Below are 14,027 nucleotides of genomic sequence, written 5' to 3' on the forward strand. Positions count from 1 at the left end.
TCTGCATATGCCAGGCTGTGGCTGTGTGCTGGTTTTGGCTGGGGTAGAGTTAATTTTCACCATAGCAGCTGGTATGGGGCTATGTTTTTGATTTGCACTGGAAACAGTGTTGATAATCCAGGGATATTTTAGTTATTGCTGAGCAGTGCTTACACAGGGTCACGGCCTTTTCTGCTCCTCACACCCCCCCACCAGCGAGTAGCCTGGGGATGCACAAAAAGTTGGGAGGGGACACAGCCGGGACAGCTGACCCCAACTGACCAAAGAGATATTCCATACCCTATGAGACCACGTTCAGCATATAAAGCTGGGGGAAGAAGAAGGAAAGGGGGGACTTTTGGAGTGATGGCGTTTGTCTTCCCAAGTAACGGTTACCCATGATGGAGCCCTGCTTTCCTGGAGATGGCTGAACGCCTGCCTGCCCATGGGAAGCAGTGAATGAATTCCTTGTTTTGCTTTGCTTGTGTGCGCAGCTCTTGCTCTGCCTCTTAAACTGTCTTTATCGCAGCCCACGAGTTTTCTTACTTTTACTCTTCTGATTCTCTCCCCCATCCTGCCATGGGGGGAGGGTGAGCGAGCGGCTGCATGGTGCTTAGCTGCAGGCTGGGGTTAGACCAAAACAGGCTGAAACTTAAAGGATTGGTGTCCCTTTGTGTATGCATATTCAGTATATAAAGGATGAGGGAATAATAATTAAGACTTGGCGGAAATTTATTTAATACAGCCTTCTGAAACTATCTCAGCTGGTCTGATTTTTCTTGATGCTTATCTGTCCTTGATTGTACCAGTACATATAACTTGCTTATCCAGGTATTCTTCTGTAAAGTGAAGAAAATATAATCTTTGATAGTGTTGAGATTAAAACCTGTGATTTTGGCCTGATTGGATTTGATAACATTATAGACACCGTTGAATGCCCACATTCTAGAAATAAATTTTTATTAAGTAAGCCTGCCAAAAAATGAAGTTAAGAGATATTTATTGTATAGAATAAATTTAAGTAAAGTGTGAAACAAGGATTTTTTACTACTTCTTTATTGGAGAAGCCTTAACCATGGCACTGCTGTTAATGCCTCAATAAAACCTATAAACCTTTTGAATGAAAATGAGGCTGCTGTTCAAAAATGGTTCAAGCTGCAATTTCATGGTTTATGTCAGCAAAGCCCATCAATCGAATTAAATTCTTCTACCAACTCCAGACTACTTATTTCCCTATACATTACCTTTTAGAGGAATACATAAAAGCAGTCCTATATAACTTAGTGGCTTGCTAGTATGTTGTGAAGTGAGTCTGGACCACTTGCCTAAATCCCAGCTGGGCTGAGTAGCAGCTTTATCAGGCTGTCGAATGGTCTCTGCAAGGTGCACTGGTGAAGTTCAGGATAAGATGTGCCTGAAAATATATAATTATTTCTCTTGACCCCTTCAACCATCAGAAGAATTTATTCCTGGTCGAGGTGAGGCATTAGGGGATGCACTCAGTCATGTGTAGGTTCACATCCCTTGGGAAAGTTGGCATCTTGTGTTGCCTTTCGGAACAGCAGGAGCGCTTTGAAGGGTCTCCCTCTCTTCTTTCGTTTTATTTCTTTAGATGGAAGGTACAAAGGAAGCTTTAGTTCTTCATTTATAAACTTACCGATTTAGCTAGAACATAAGGAGTTTCATGCTGATGCACATGCAAAGAAGTTTTGCTGGATGTTTGTTATTTTGTATTCGATGGCTGATAGAATTCCTGAGGAATGCCTGGAAAAATGCCTCAAGTAATCGCTAGGGTTATGTTTCAGAGAAACACCCAGTGTAGTAGAATCAGTGCAAAAGATTTTGCTGCGTGGTAAATAAAAAATAAGGCTTTTGTAGATTTTGGGTGTTTCCTCCCCCCACCTCCTTTCTTCCTCCAATGTAAGCTATTTTGTAGCACTTAAGGAAGAAAGTAAATGTAATAGCTGTCAGTCAATTGTTTTGCTTTCTTTTAAGAAAATTAGGGAAGATCAAAGAATTTCAAGAAATCTGTAATTTTAATTCAGTGGTATAAGATGCTCCCTTGGCGCTCTGATTTTAAAATACTGTGGGAACAATATATGTGAATGAGAACAAAATTGGCTACCTTTATATGATGCTTAAGTAAATGAGACAAATGCTATTCGGTAGTGAAAATAATTTTACGAAGTAATGAAAATAATTTCATGATGACTTAATAGATGGGTGATTTTGGAGGATGTTTTTCTTTCTTTGGTCATGCTAGTCGCTTCTTTAAAGTAGCATCAGTTTAAGGCTGTTTGTTCTTGGGCTGCTTCCCAGGGGGATTATGTTTAATGATAAATGGCTTGTTATGATGCAGTTGAAAAAAACAATGTGCCTGTAAAGCAAAAGTAACAAAATAAAGTTGCAGCTTAGATAACTATATCTATTTCTTTTCTCTTTTTTTTTCAGCTGTGTATGCCCAAAGGGCTGTCTTTCAGGACACAGGCAGATAACAGAGATCCACAGCTCCATTCGTTCATCATCACCAGAGAAGACGGCTCTCGTACATACGGGTTTGTGCTCACGTTCTATGAGGAGGTCACAAGCAAGCAGATCTGCACAGCCATGCAAACACTCTACCAGATGCACAACGCAGAGCAATACAGCAGCGTTTGCGCCTCCTCGTCGTGCAGCATGGACTCCCTGGCCAGCAGCATCGATGAGGGCGATGCCACTTCTCTTGCTAAACTCCAGCGGTACAACTCCTATGACATCACCAGAGACACGCTGTACGTCTCCAAATGCATATGCCTCATCACCCCTCTGCCCTTCATGCAAGCCTGCAAGAAGTTCCTGATCCAGCTCTATAAGGCGGTGACCTCCCAGCAGCCACCACCTCTGCCCCTGGAGAGCTACATCCACAACATCCTCTATGAGGTGCCCCTACCACCCCCGGGGAGGTCGCTGAAGTTTTATGGGGTTTACGAGCCCATCATTTGCCAGAGACCTGGGCCCAACGAGCTGCCGCTCTCTGACTACCCACTGCGGGAGGTCTTCGAGCTGCTGGGCCTGGAGAACCTGGTCCAGGTTTTCACCTGTGTTCTTCTGGAGATGCAGATCCTTCTGTACTCACAAGGTGGGCACTCGTCCGGTGGTGCATGTTGGATGTGTTCCCAGCGGGCAGTTCCTGGGCAGCTGCAGCCACAGGAGCTAATATAAAGCTGTTGATTTTCCGCAGATTTGTGAAAAGTGAGAATGTAATGAAAAAATGTGAGAGAAATGAGTCTGTCCTAATGAAAGCACTAAATAATTGTTTCCTCCAGGCAGTCTAGGTGCTGCTTGTTTAATTATGCATTGTATTTGTCACTTGTGACAGCTAGCTATAGAATTCACTTATTATCCTTACATTGCCCTTGATCATGCTGTGAGACAGCATGAAACTAATCCTATCTTCTGCAAAAATACCATCAGAAAGTAGTACATCTTGCAGAAAACACTCTTGGTACTTTTTTTTTTTTTCAGCAGCATATTGAAGTTCGGTGAGGTTTCCTCCCTCCTGTATGATAGATACGTTCTGCTTAAAAGCACTGAGAGCTTTTTAGCGCTTAGAAGCTGAAGTTCTAATGCTGGGTTGGAACAGAGCATCCCTTCGTAGTCCTACTTGAAATATTTGGGAACTTTTCTGGCCAGGGTGCTGGTATTTCTTTTTGAGACACTTAAGACTACAGTTGGCAAGGGCTTGTAGTGTTGGCAGACGTTGCTTGCACAGAGCCTGTCCACATTGAAGTATGCCAGCAAGTATCTGAAAATCTGGCCCGTGCCTTTTCTCTTCTGATTGTGTCTTTCTGCAATAGTGCAAACTCTGCTACAAGTTTTGGGAATCTTGGCAGCGCTAGGCATGCTCTGAGGTTTTACACCCCTATTACTGTTTCCTGTATGATGTTGGTTGCTGTGAGTCTGGCTCTGGTGGTATTTGGGTACCAAAAGGTACGTGCTGCAACAGTTGCAATACACCAGAGTGCCCGAACAAGTCAAGTTTCCTGCTGACTTTCAAGGGGTTGTCCAGGTTTTTTGGAGGTTCCTCCAAGTCTCGCTGGATGCCTGTCCATATTATCTGGGTTCCCAGATGGCTTCTGTGATGCTGACCCTAAATTAATAAAATGTGCCTCAGGGAAAAAATTTGGGGGGCAGTGGTTTCATCAGGCTAGAATGAACGACATTAAGCCAGGAGGTAGGTATACCTTTTAAGAAAAAGAAGAAATGATGCTGAATACCTGGACTTCTCAAGAGATGTGATTCAAGCAACAGACAGCTTGAAATGGAGAGGAGAGAGAGGAATGGAAGTTGTCTAAAATGACAGGTGATGAAGGTAATGAACCTTCAGGCTTCAAAAGTGAACGCTTGGGTTTGTCATATAAAAGAAAAGGTTAGTAAGTGCGTAATAGTAATACTAATGAATAAATGACTGAGAATGGGAAAAATTTTCAGGGAGGTGGAAGGAGGGTAGTTCTGCAAATGACTGAATTCAAAGGTTTGCTAGTTCTTTGCAGAGCACTTCACCACATGAACTCCAGGGGTTTGCTTTCAAGAACCGAAAATGAAGGGCTTTATCTGCTCTCGGTTTGAAGTGTGAGCAGAAATCCTGCTGTTAGTTTTGATTAGGCTGCTTCCCCCCTCCCTTCTTCTTCTGTGTGCGTGTGCTTACCCTTTTCTTCCTCAGTTTAAATCGTGCTGCTTTTGCCACTTGACACTGGGTTTCAACATTAAGCAGCAACACCACTGAAATGTCTCCCCGTCCCTGCTCGTCATTCCCGCCCTGGTGCCTGCTTATGGACTCACTGAAAACTGAGAGTTTTTTGGTTTTGTTTTGTTTTGGTTTTTTTTTTTTTTTTTTTACTGTAAGCCAGTAGCATTAGGAAAAATCTGCTTGTCAGATTACATTTTAGTAATGTTTTGTGCAGATGGAGAGCAACCTGCGTATGCATTACTTTTTGTAATAGTCCTTGAGACAAATGGAAAATATCCACTAAATAATTTTGACTCAATTTTCAGTGCTATCAGAAGTTAAATTTATAAGTGTTTTGTTTGCTTGTTTGTTTGTTTTCAATTACTGGCTATAGTTTAAGGGTTTACTTGTTTTGTTTGTTTTCACTGTCGTTTGGGTTGGATTTTTTTAAGGAAAAATGAGACAGTGAGAATTAATCCTCTCCACCCTCCAAAATTAAGATTATCTACCCCCACCCCCCTTACTGGTGAATCTAGGGATGTCCTTGACATAACCTTTACTTCCCTATCTACTATAGACACAACTTGATGGTGCATGGGGAAAAGCATACAGTTGTATTAGGGAAATTCTGTGATTATGTAAATAGCATCGTAATGCTGGTTCCCAGAGGTGAGGAATGTGGAGTGGAGGTCAAGTGCAAAGCCTCAGTTTTGGCATATCCTGATAGCTGAGTGCTTGGCTGATTGTGTACTGCGGCTTCTTTTAAATGTCAGTCTTGCAATTCCTGAAAGAGAAAAACAAAGCAGCTCTTTTCCTATTTGAGATATAACTAGGCTAGATACTACTGAAGTCTCCTCTCTAAGCTTTGAGATCCATCAGGGAGAAACGCTTTCTTAACTCCCAAGTTCTTTCAAGGCAAAAGATGAAAAGGTTTTGGCTTACCTATTTCTTGTTCCAAAGTAACAAATGAGAGGGTGATTTTGCAAATTCATCCTTCCTTCCCTTTCTGCTTTAAAGTGGAAGGACTCTAGACTAGGTTTCCAGTGGCTTGGCCTTGCTGCAACCTTCCCAAACTCAACAACAGATTAGTAGAAGATGGTCTTGCGTCCACAGGGTGCAATTTCAAGCAAGACAGCATTATTCACCCAAGGTCAGAATTCACTGAAATGCTACAATACTCAAGAAAACAGAGCACTGGAGCAAAACCTACTTCAGTTCACCAAACTTATTTCAGTGAGAGAGCTGCTAATAACATGTATGGGAAATGTAAGCTGACTTTTTTGTGGTTCTCCTAGCCCCGTTGGAAGGAAGCTTTTCATTCAAGCTTGCCAAAATTTTTGTTCCTCTTTTTAAAGATTAAAGACTTCTTTTGGAAATTTGATTTAAAATATAAATTGTTGCACAGCCCTGACCATACAATGAGCCTGCTTGTTGTCTACTGAGAACCTTAAACTTCTTGCTAAATGTCTGTCCACTAAGGGCAGATTACTTTTTGTGGCCAAGAAAGAGTCGGAGGAGTATGAAAAATGCAAACACTGGGAACAACTGGTCAAACAGCTGTAGTTTGAAACTTCATAGGCAAGCATGGGCAGTGGGCTGCCTGTGGGAAGGATGGTGGTCAAGTGGAGTGGCACCTAGTTGGTGATAACAGCAGCAAAGGGCTGGCAGGAAGGTTGCACAGAGACTGTACAGGCTTTTCTGGAGTGGTTTTTTTCTAGTGAACTATGAGTTGATGATGAAAAGCTTTATTTTTAACCTTGTAGCTGAGGCATAATGTTTCCAGCAGCCTGAACAAAGGCATCCAACTAAATGAAGAGGTGAGGGTGTTGGGTGACGTTACCCAACTTGCCCTGGACACGTCCCAGCACAATATGAGTGTCTGGCACAGCTCTGGGGTGGGGACAGGACCAATTGGTAGCTGTTTGTACCATGGCCGCTACTGTCAACTTGGGGTATCTAGTTGCTCTGTTCATGGTGTTTTACAGGTGAGTGGTATCCCGTCACTTAGGAAAATGAAGGGATTGCAGTGGACTGTAACTTCACTTTGCAGCTGTGGCGGTCAAGCAGAGGGGTGGAGAGACTGATGTAAAAGAATGATGAGCTCATTTTTTAAGCTCTTTCATTCCCAAACGTTTTGGACTGCAGGCAACTACCTTAATCCTCAATTTCTCTCGAGTTTACAGTTTAAACTTTAAAGCAGCCTGGTGCTACAGAGGTCTCACTGTGACTTTACAAACTACAGTTTGGGAACTGGTGGTGTGGATAATTGTGTTGTGGGACAAAAGCCGCTATGACCAAAGCATTTCAGTCTGAAGATGTAAAATGTCTGTGCAGCTGAGGAGCAGCAAATGGTGCTGTGGCAGCGTTAGGGCAAAACGCAGAACAAGGTGAGGATAGCTGGGTAACTGGCAAAGACCTGCGCTTGCGCCCTTAATGGCAAGGCTGAAAAGACAAGCTCTTACTGTTAACGGAGACAGCGTGGACTTCCGGGGAGTTAATCAAAATCACTGTTGGTGGGTAGATGTAATAGACTGCTCTAAGTGCTGAGTTTGGCCTCCAAAGGTGATACAGAAAGCTGTACCTGAAAGCACTACAAGCAGAACTCCTGTGGCTTGAGGTTAAGTCGTGCTGTGTATAGAGAATACTTTTAAGTTTAAATAGGGCCAAATTTTAACAATGGGGCTTTCTAAACCAAGGGGAGGGATTAGATATTTTTTCCCTGCAATTCTTCAGGGTGCAGCCTTTGGTTTGCAGCCTTATAAACTTCACCCTCTAAAAATCAAAGCTTGGATTATAATGTGTTCCTGTGACTTTCAAAGGAAGGACATGAGAGCTACGAGACTCCCAATAAAGCAGAAAAAAAAAAAGTGATATAGAGTCATACTCGTTATCACTAAACAAGGCACACGGTGTAGCACATACATAGCAGTGTGTAAGCTTGGGGCTTACAGCCTCTCTGTTATGAAACAAACTTGCTGTTGTAGTTTTATTATAGTTTATTCAGTCATAGAAATGAATACTCCTGCAAGTGCCCTTCATTTTATTCAGAGCACAGCTGTCCCGTTCGACCGTGAGGATGTAAGGGTATTGTGAACGTCCAGGCTTCCAGCGGTGTCCAAGTTAATAACACTCTGCGATAGCTGCTACAATTTCCCAAGGATCGGTAACAAAACGCCACTGGCATGAGATGTCTGCTGGAGAGAGATGAATTAAACTGTGGGCTCTGCGGAAACCTCGGCAATCCATTTCGTGTGTCTGCCTTTCTAGGGATTTAAACATGAGAGGGAACGTGTGGATGAGACAAAGATAAACTTCTTAGAGCTTAGGCTCTTTTTATTCCTTAGAATTTTGAGCATTTCCCAAGTTGTTTTTCAAAGGGCTTGAGTAATTGCTCCTCAAAGGTTGAAATATTCTTTGCATTGGTTTTTTTTTTCAATCTTAGAAATTATAATACAAATTACTATGCATATATATAGTCATCGCTTAGGAAAAGGTGGTGTCTGAAAGATCTTTCTTAAGAGGTCTGTTTTGGGGGAGATTTCTTAAAACGAATACATGCATTATGTGTTTGCCTTTTAAGGCATTTTTACACCAAGTAGTTAAATAGAAAATCTGTGCTCTCCTCTGCTTGTTATTTAAATAGTTGCACTCCAAACTGGTATTCATCAAAACCAATGGCAAGGTATTGCAGAGCTAATGGTGAACAATGTACATGGGACAAAATGTGTCTATGCTGCGAGAGAGATGGTTTAGGGCCTCAAGAGCACCACAGTCAGAGGAGACTGCAGTGCATATTCCCCTGGAAAGGAGACAAGTAAATGGATAGAATAATCAAAGAATCAAATATCCTTTTGGTTTTTAACTTGGGTGGAAAGACAAAAAACGTTGTTTCATTAAAAGTTGTGGAATTTTGCTAGCTGAAGTCAATACTGCCTGAAAAGTCAAGTTTTTAAAGCAGCTGGAAACAAGGAGAAGGAGCCAGTACAGGTCTGTACCACAGCCCCACTCCTCTTTCTCTTCACAATGAAGTGTAGACAAAGATTGGCAACTGCTTTTAACACTGTGCGCACACACACGCACCCCACCACCTCTCCACTTTTTTTAATTGGATCTTGTGAGTTTCCATTGTAAAAACATCTTTACGTTTTAAGAAGGGGGGGTGGGAGGGGTGGGGAGTTAAGTGAGGCCTTTACATTCCAACTATGGCAAACGCCAGATAAATAACACGGCAGTCAAAAGTGGTCTTGAGCAAAGTTGTTGCCTGCTGGAGGCTGTGCCCCCCACCACCACCCTGCTGCCCTGGCCCAGAGCCGCTGACCACAGGGACGAGCAAGGGGCTCCCTGTGTTGTCAGGGGCATCTTCGTGTGTCCTGCTGCCACCTTGTCAGCTTCTCACAGACTTCTGCCCTGCTCTCGGAGGCTTAACCGTGCTGGTAATGGGAGCTAATTCAGGTTTTCCTGTGAATTAATTCTTAAGGTGGCTCTTAATCATAAACTAATTTATGCTGAACCACTGATGGCAGGCTGTGACATGGGTAAATCGTATAAATGGAAATTTATTGAAGTGGAAGTGATTTTTTTTTTTTTCCATTAAGCATTTGCCAACAAGGGAAAATGGGAAGAATTGGCCTCGGTGAACATCAGCCTCCGGATGTTTCCCTTGGGGCAGAGTTGACCCCCGGGCTGAGAGGCTAATTCTTAGTTCAGGCAATTAGATGCAGGCTCATCCTGATCACCCTGTTTAAGAAAATATGTTTATTCAGCTTTGCATAAATCACCGCTCTGCTTTTATCTTGTTACTCATGTACTGTGTCACTTGCTGGTAAATAAACTCTTCTGTGGGGGATAAAGGGCACTGAGATGTCATGGGTCGTTTCCCCAGGACAATTTGCTGGTTTTACAGCCCTGTGTCACCAACCTGTCCAAGTTCCGGAAAGCAGCACTGATGCAAGGCGATTTCTATGGTGAATAAACATTTCCTGAAGCATTTTTGTGCATTTTATCTGAACGTCTCTTGAAAATCACCTGGGCTGGCTTGTCAGTCATCGCAGTTGCCGGTATACAAACCAAGTGAACGATGGAAGCTTCCAGGGCGCTTTGAAGTCTGTGAGACTTATATGCTTTGCTTCTGTGGAGCTGTTGAGATCTGATCTGAAAACCTTTGCTTTCATAAGCAATTTTTGTCTCAGATGTGAATTTCAGATTTCCTTTTTCATCTGCAGTATGCTATATATAAACATTGCAGATCTGAAGGTACCGAGCCACTAGACAGGTCCCATAACTGTCATGCGCCATTCCTGACTCATGCTCAGAGCTCAAAGCAAAATATTAATTTTTATTTTCCAGTTTTTCCAATATACCTGGCTCAGCTAATCCACATAGTGTTACAAAAAGTAGCTGTTGAACAGCAGTTGCTTCTAATACTTCGAGTGAAGAGGGAGCATATAGAAAAGCTATTAGTCACAGCAATGTTTGAAAGCTGGCTCAGGTGTTTCCCACTGAAGAATTAGCTCTTATTCATTAAGGTTTATTGATTTATTTTTTTTATTATTTTTTTTCTCTGTTGTTGGCTTTGGTTAATTTAAAACTATTGCTTAGAATTGTTTTGTTCCTTTTGATAAGGTACTCTTTGAGAACATCATCTGATTATCATCTTCCAGGATACATATTTAAATACATGGCTTTGCAAAGCTGCGGTTACACTTTATACATGTTCAAAAAGCAGTAGAGGAAAGGAAGTGGTGTCCAGGTAACCCGTCTTTTCAAATGCTTCCAAGTGCTTTCAAATTGTATGTAAAGCAGGACTTAAAAAGGAAAGGAAAGAGGAAGCAAGGTCTATTTTTAAAGCATTATACTGGATTTAGAAGAACCAGGCTGAGATTCCAGCTCTGCAGTTGGATTTCTACCTTACCTTTGGTAGGTTACTGGAACAGAGAGTTGGAAAACTGCTGAGTTGTTCTTTCATCAGTAAGGCTGGGTGTGTTGAAACTAGAATAACACTGTACTGATCACTGCAGGAACGCCATTTCTGGTTTGAATGAGCGTGTATGTGCTCTTACACATGCCTTATACTCAAAAATCCTGTGGTTGGGCATTTGCTGAGAGGGTCCCAGATGAAATTCTCTTCTGTTTGATTACAACCAAACATTTGAACCTGGTTTGGAGGTAGCACTTGAATGAGGGAGATCTTAGCTGTTCTGGGCAGGGGTAACATTGATGTCCCTTTCTCCTCTCAAAAGGATCTTGGTTTCGCTTTGCTTGCAGCATGGGAAGGATTTTGACATATCAGACTCCTTTGTAGCAGGAAAAGCAATTTTTATGTTAAGCTTTGTGAATTGCTTAACATCTCAGAGCTTCTATACCCAATCTGTAAAATGAAAGGAGAAGGATTATTTTGTTTTGTTTTCTTAGCACTGCCTGTGTTTGGACTTTAAGCTCTTTGGCATAGATATTTCTGCATGCAGAAGTATCTGTTGTGGTACCGTGCTGATTGGTTATTGTCCTGTTATTGTGTTATGGAGAATCAACATCAAGACAAATATTTGTCAAATCTTGGCCTCTTTCAGAAAAACACTTATGCTGAATTGATGTTCAAATGCTGAAATCGTTTCCATCTCCAGCACAAAATAGCGATTCGTAATTATACAGGAGTCTCTCAGGGTTTGCATTTTAAGCATTATGTTGTATCTTGTGAGCCATGTGAATGTTACCCGATGTCTGTAAAACGTGGCTGTAACGTGGCACTCACACAGCAGAGCTGCCAACCTGCGGTGCAGCAGGTCCCTGCTGCGGCGGTCACTTGTCCTGTGCAGGGAAGTGAGATGCGGGGACTTGGCCAAGGGCCCCTGGCAGATGCTGCCAGAAAAAGTGGTTGGATCCAGAGTCTTTGAACTCGACTCTGTTGCCCTTTTCTTCGCGTAGGGAGAAGGTTAAGGGTACGAGACAGATCCGTGCCAAATCCAGCTAAGTGGTTGTTAGGAGGCAGCAGTTGGAATAGAAGCCACAGGGCCCACTTTGCCCTGGGATTATCCTCCTTAGACTGTTTCTCTTGGAAAATGTCCTGCGTACGAATTGCAGATTTAACTCTAAACATGAAGAACTTGGTGTAGGGGCTGTGCTCAATGATGTTCTCTGTCCTGGAGAAGGCAGGATAGTTGCCTGTCCCAAGAAGGCAAGGTGAAGAATAGCTGAAGAAGGTATAGCTGCCAAGCAAAATAAATACTGTGGTATAAGCTATCGTCATCTCAGGAGTGGGGAGAAATGAAAACTGAAAGGAAGAGAGGTGAAGAAATCATATGAAAGCAGATCCAGGATAAAAGAGACTTAAACTTAAGAGCCTATCTGCACACTGCAGAGAAACATGTCTGCTGTTTGGGACATTCAGTAAGTCTTCACATCTTCTGAGTCCTTTCTCCACTGTCCTGGGCTGTGCAGCAAAGAGAAGGGGAGGAAGCCCCAGTTTTAGGTCTCCGCTGTCCACTACTTATTTCTGTATCCAAGGATGATTTTGCATGCATCAAATCTTTGCTCTGGTGGCAGCAGTTGTAGCTGTGGGCCATCACTCTGGGCTGTGACCTTCTGCTCCTGCATTTAAAGCAGTCAGGAGTAGCCTTCTTGGCATCTCAGGGCATTTCACTGCATCCAGTGTGGCATACACCGCACGAGGTGGGTGAGCCCCGAGAAGAAGGGATTTATTTCACAGATCTCAGGAAATTGCCTTGTTCACTCTGAGTTTGTGACCTTCCGTGGATAGCACCCAGACAGTGTTTTTAGTTTTTTGTGTCTTTTCCAGATATTTCTTGATGTCAGATAGGTGGGAAACAAGGTTGTTGTGTCCTTGCTCTGCTCAACAAACATGCCTTTCTCAAAAGACACTTCCTAAACTGGTGAATACTATCTAATCATCTATTCTAGCTCTAAAGGTGGAGTAGGATCAGAGAATAGTTTTCCTACCTGGGCCTCTCATTCATAAAATAACAGGCAAAACTTGACTTGCAGTTGGATTGTTATCAAAGCCCGGTAGTGGCAGTGGGATCGGATCTGGAAACACTCTCTGGCTTGACACAAGCATACACAGTCTGTACAAACCCTGTTTTTTCCATCTGGTTGCATTCTTTCCCACCTTCCTTTTTTTCTGTTCTGCCTTTCCTTTTTCTCTCTCTGGTTTGGAGAAATGGAGGAGTTCCTTGTTTCCAGGTTGTCCTCAGTTACCACGTAAGCTTTCCTCAAATGCTCATGGGTGCAAGAATCTCTCCATCAAAAAAGGCTTTATGCCTTACAGGATAGGCATCTAACCTTGTACAGGCTTGAAAGTAAAAGTATCTAGTTTCTTAATTCATTAAACAAATATCAAAAGAACCATTTCCAGGTTTTTTAATATTATTTTTCTGAAGGAACCTAGGAACTTCCTTCTCTTCAGTGAAAACTGCTGGGTACATAATTGGTTTTTATCTCTGCTGATCAGTAACAAGCATTGCTAGATGGTAGCAATTAGCCTAGTAATTTGGTCATCACTAACTTCTTTAAAAACAGCTTTCCTCATAGGAAATTGGTTAAAAAAACTTGTGCTAATGACCGTGTTATATATTATCAGTAGCATCAAAGAAAGGTGAGCATGTATTTCCAGAGCTGAATGCCATTATCCAAAAAGATACTTGGAACTGATGTGAAGACCTATTATTTCACATGACTGTGTAGATCAGAACAGACTTTAAAATTGTTTCATGCATACTAAGACATGCTACTTTCTGTATTTGACTTATTTTTTTTGAACCTTTAAAGCTTTCAGAGTTATGAAATGTTATGAGACACCTAAGTTTCACCAGTAGGTGTTGTAAGTCGAATTTGTGTAAGTGCTCCTCAACAAGACAGCAAATGGACCTGTATAATTACAGACGGTTGCATAAGGAGGGATTCATAAATGGCTGATCTGTAGCTGGGAATGGTTTTGAGGTGTAACCTTGAGACTGACTTGTATGCATGAAAATCATTTTGAAGATTGAGTGACTAGCTATTAGTAAGACAAGATGAAAAATGTTTTTGCCCTGCTGGCTGACCTTCTGCAGATCAAGGCTGGTTTTCCACAGAGAGGTGCTAGCAAGAAGGAGAATGGGTTATGCAATTTGTTGTTTTAATTTGCATATTTATTCAAGTGTGTCTTCCCAGTGACCTCCTAATAGCTGAGCAGTGTCAGATGACAGAGCTTTTGCTGTCGCTGATGTCTGCCAGGGTATCAGAGGACATGGGAAGGGCCAGGCTGGGTTCCTGTCCAGGCAAAAGCACTTTGTGAGGCTGTAGTGGGGTAAAAAAGTCTTCTCACCTGACTCAAAGCTGGAGTGTT

At 42.4% G+C, this 14,027-nt stretch overlaps 1 protein-coding gene across 4 annotated transcripts in view; it reads left to right on the plus strand.

The window, feature by feature from the left end:
* Positions 1–14,027, plus strand: part of DENND5B (DENN domain containing 5B) — a gene marked incomplete at its 5' end in the record, with an annotated part of 116,814 nt that overhangs the window by 59,428 nt on the left and 43,359 nt on the right. For all 4 annotated transcript variants that reach the window (XM_082481219.1, XM_082481220.1, XM_082481221.1 and 1 more), the window contains one exon: positions 2,431–3,097. In XM_082481219.1, the coding sequence (XP_082337345.1) occupies positions 2,431–3,097 (667 nt within the window). The remainder of the gene's footprint in view (positions 1–2,430; positions 3,098–14,027) is intronic.

Source organism: Vanellus vanellus (genome assembly GCF_965231255.1).
Source record: "Vanellus vanellus genome assembly, chromosome: 1".
NCBI lineage: Eukaryota > Metazoa > Chordata > Aves > Charadriiformes > Charadriidae > Vanellus > Vanellus vanellus.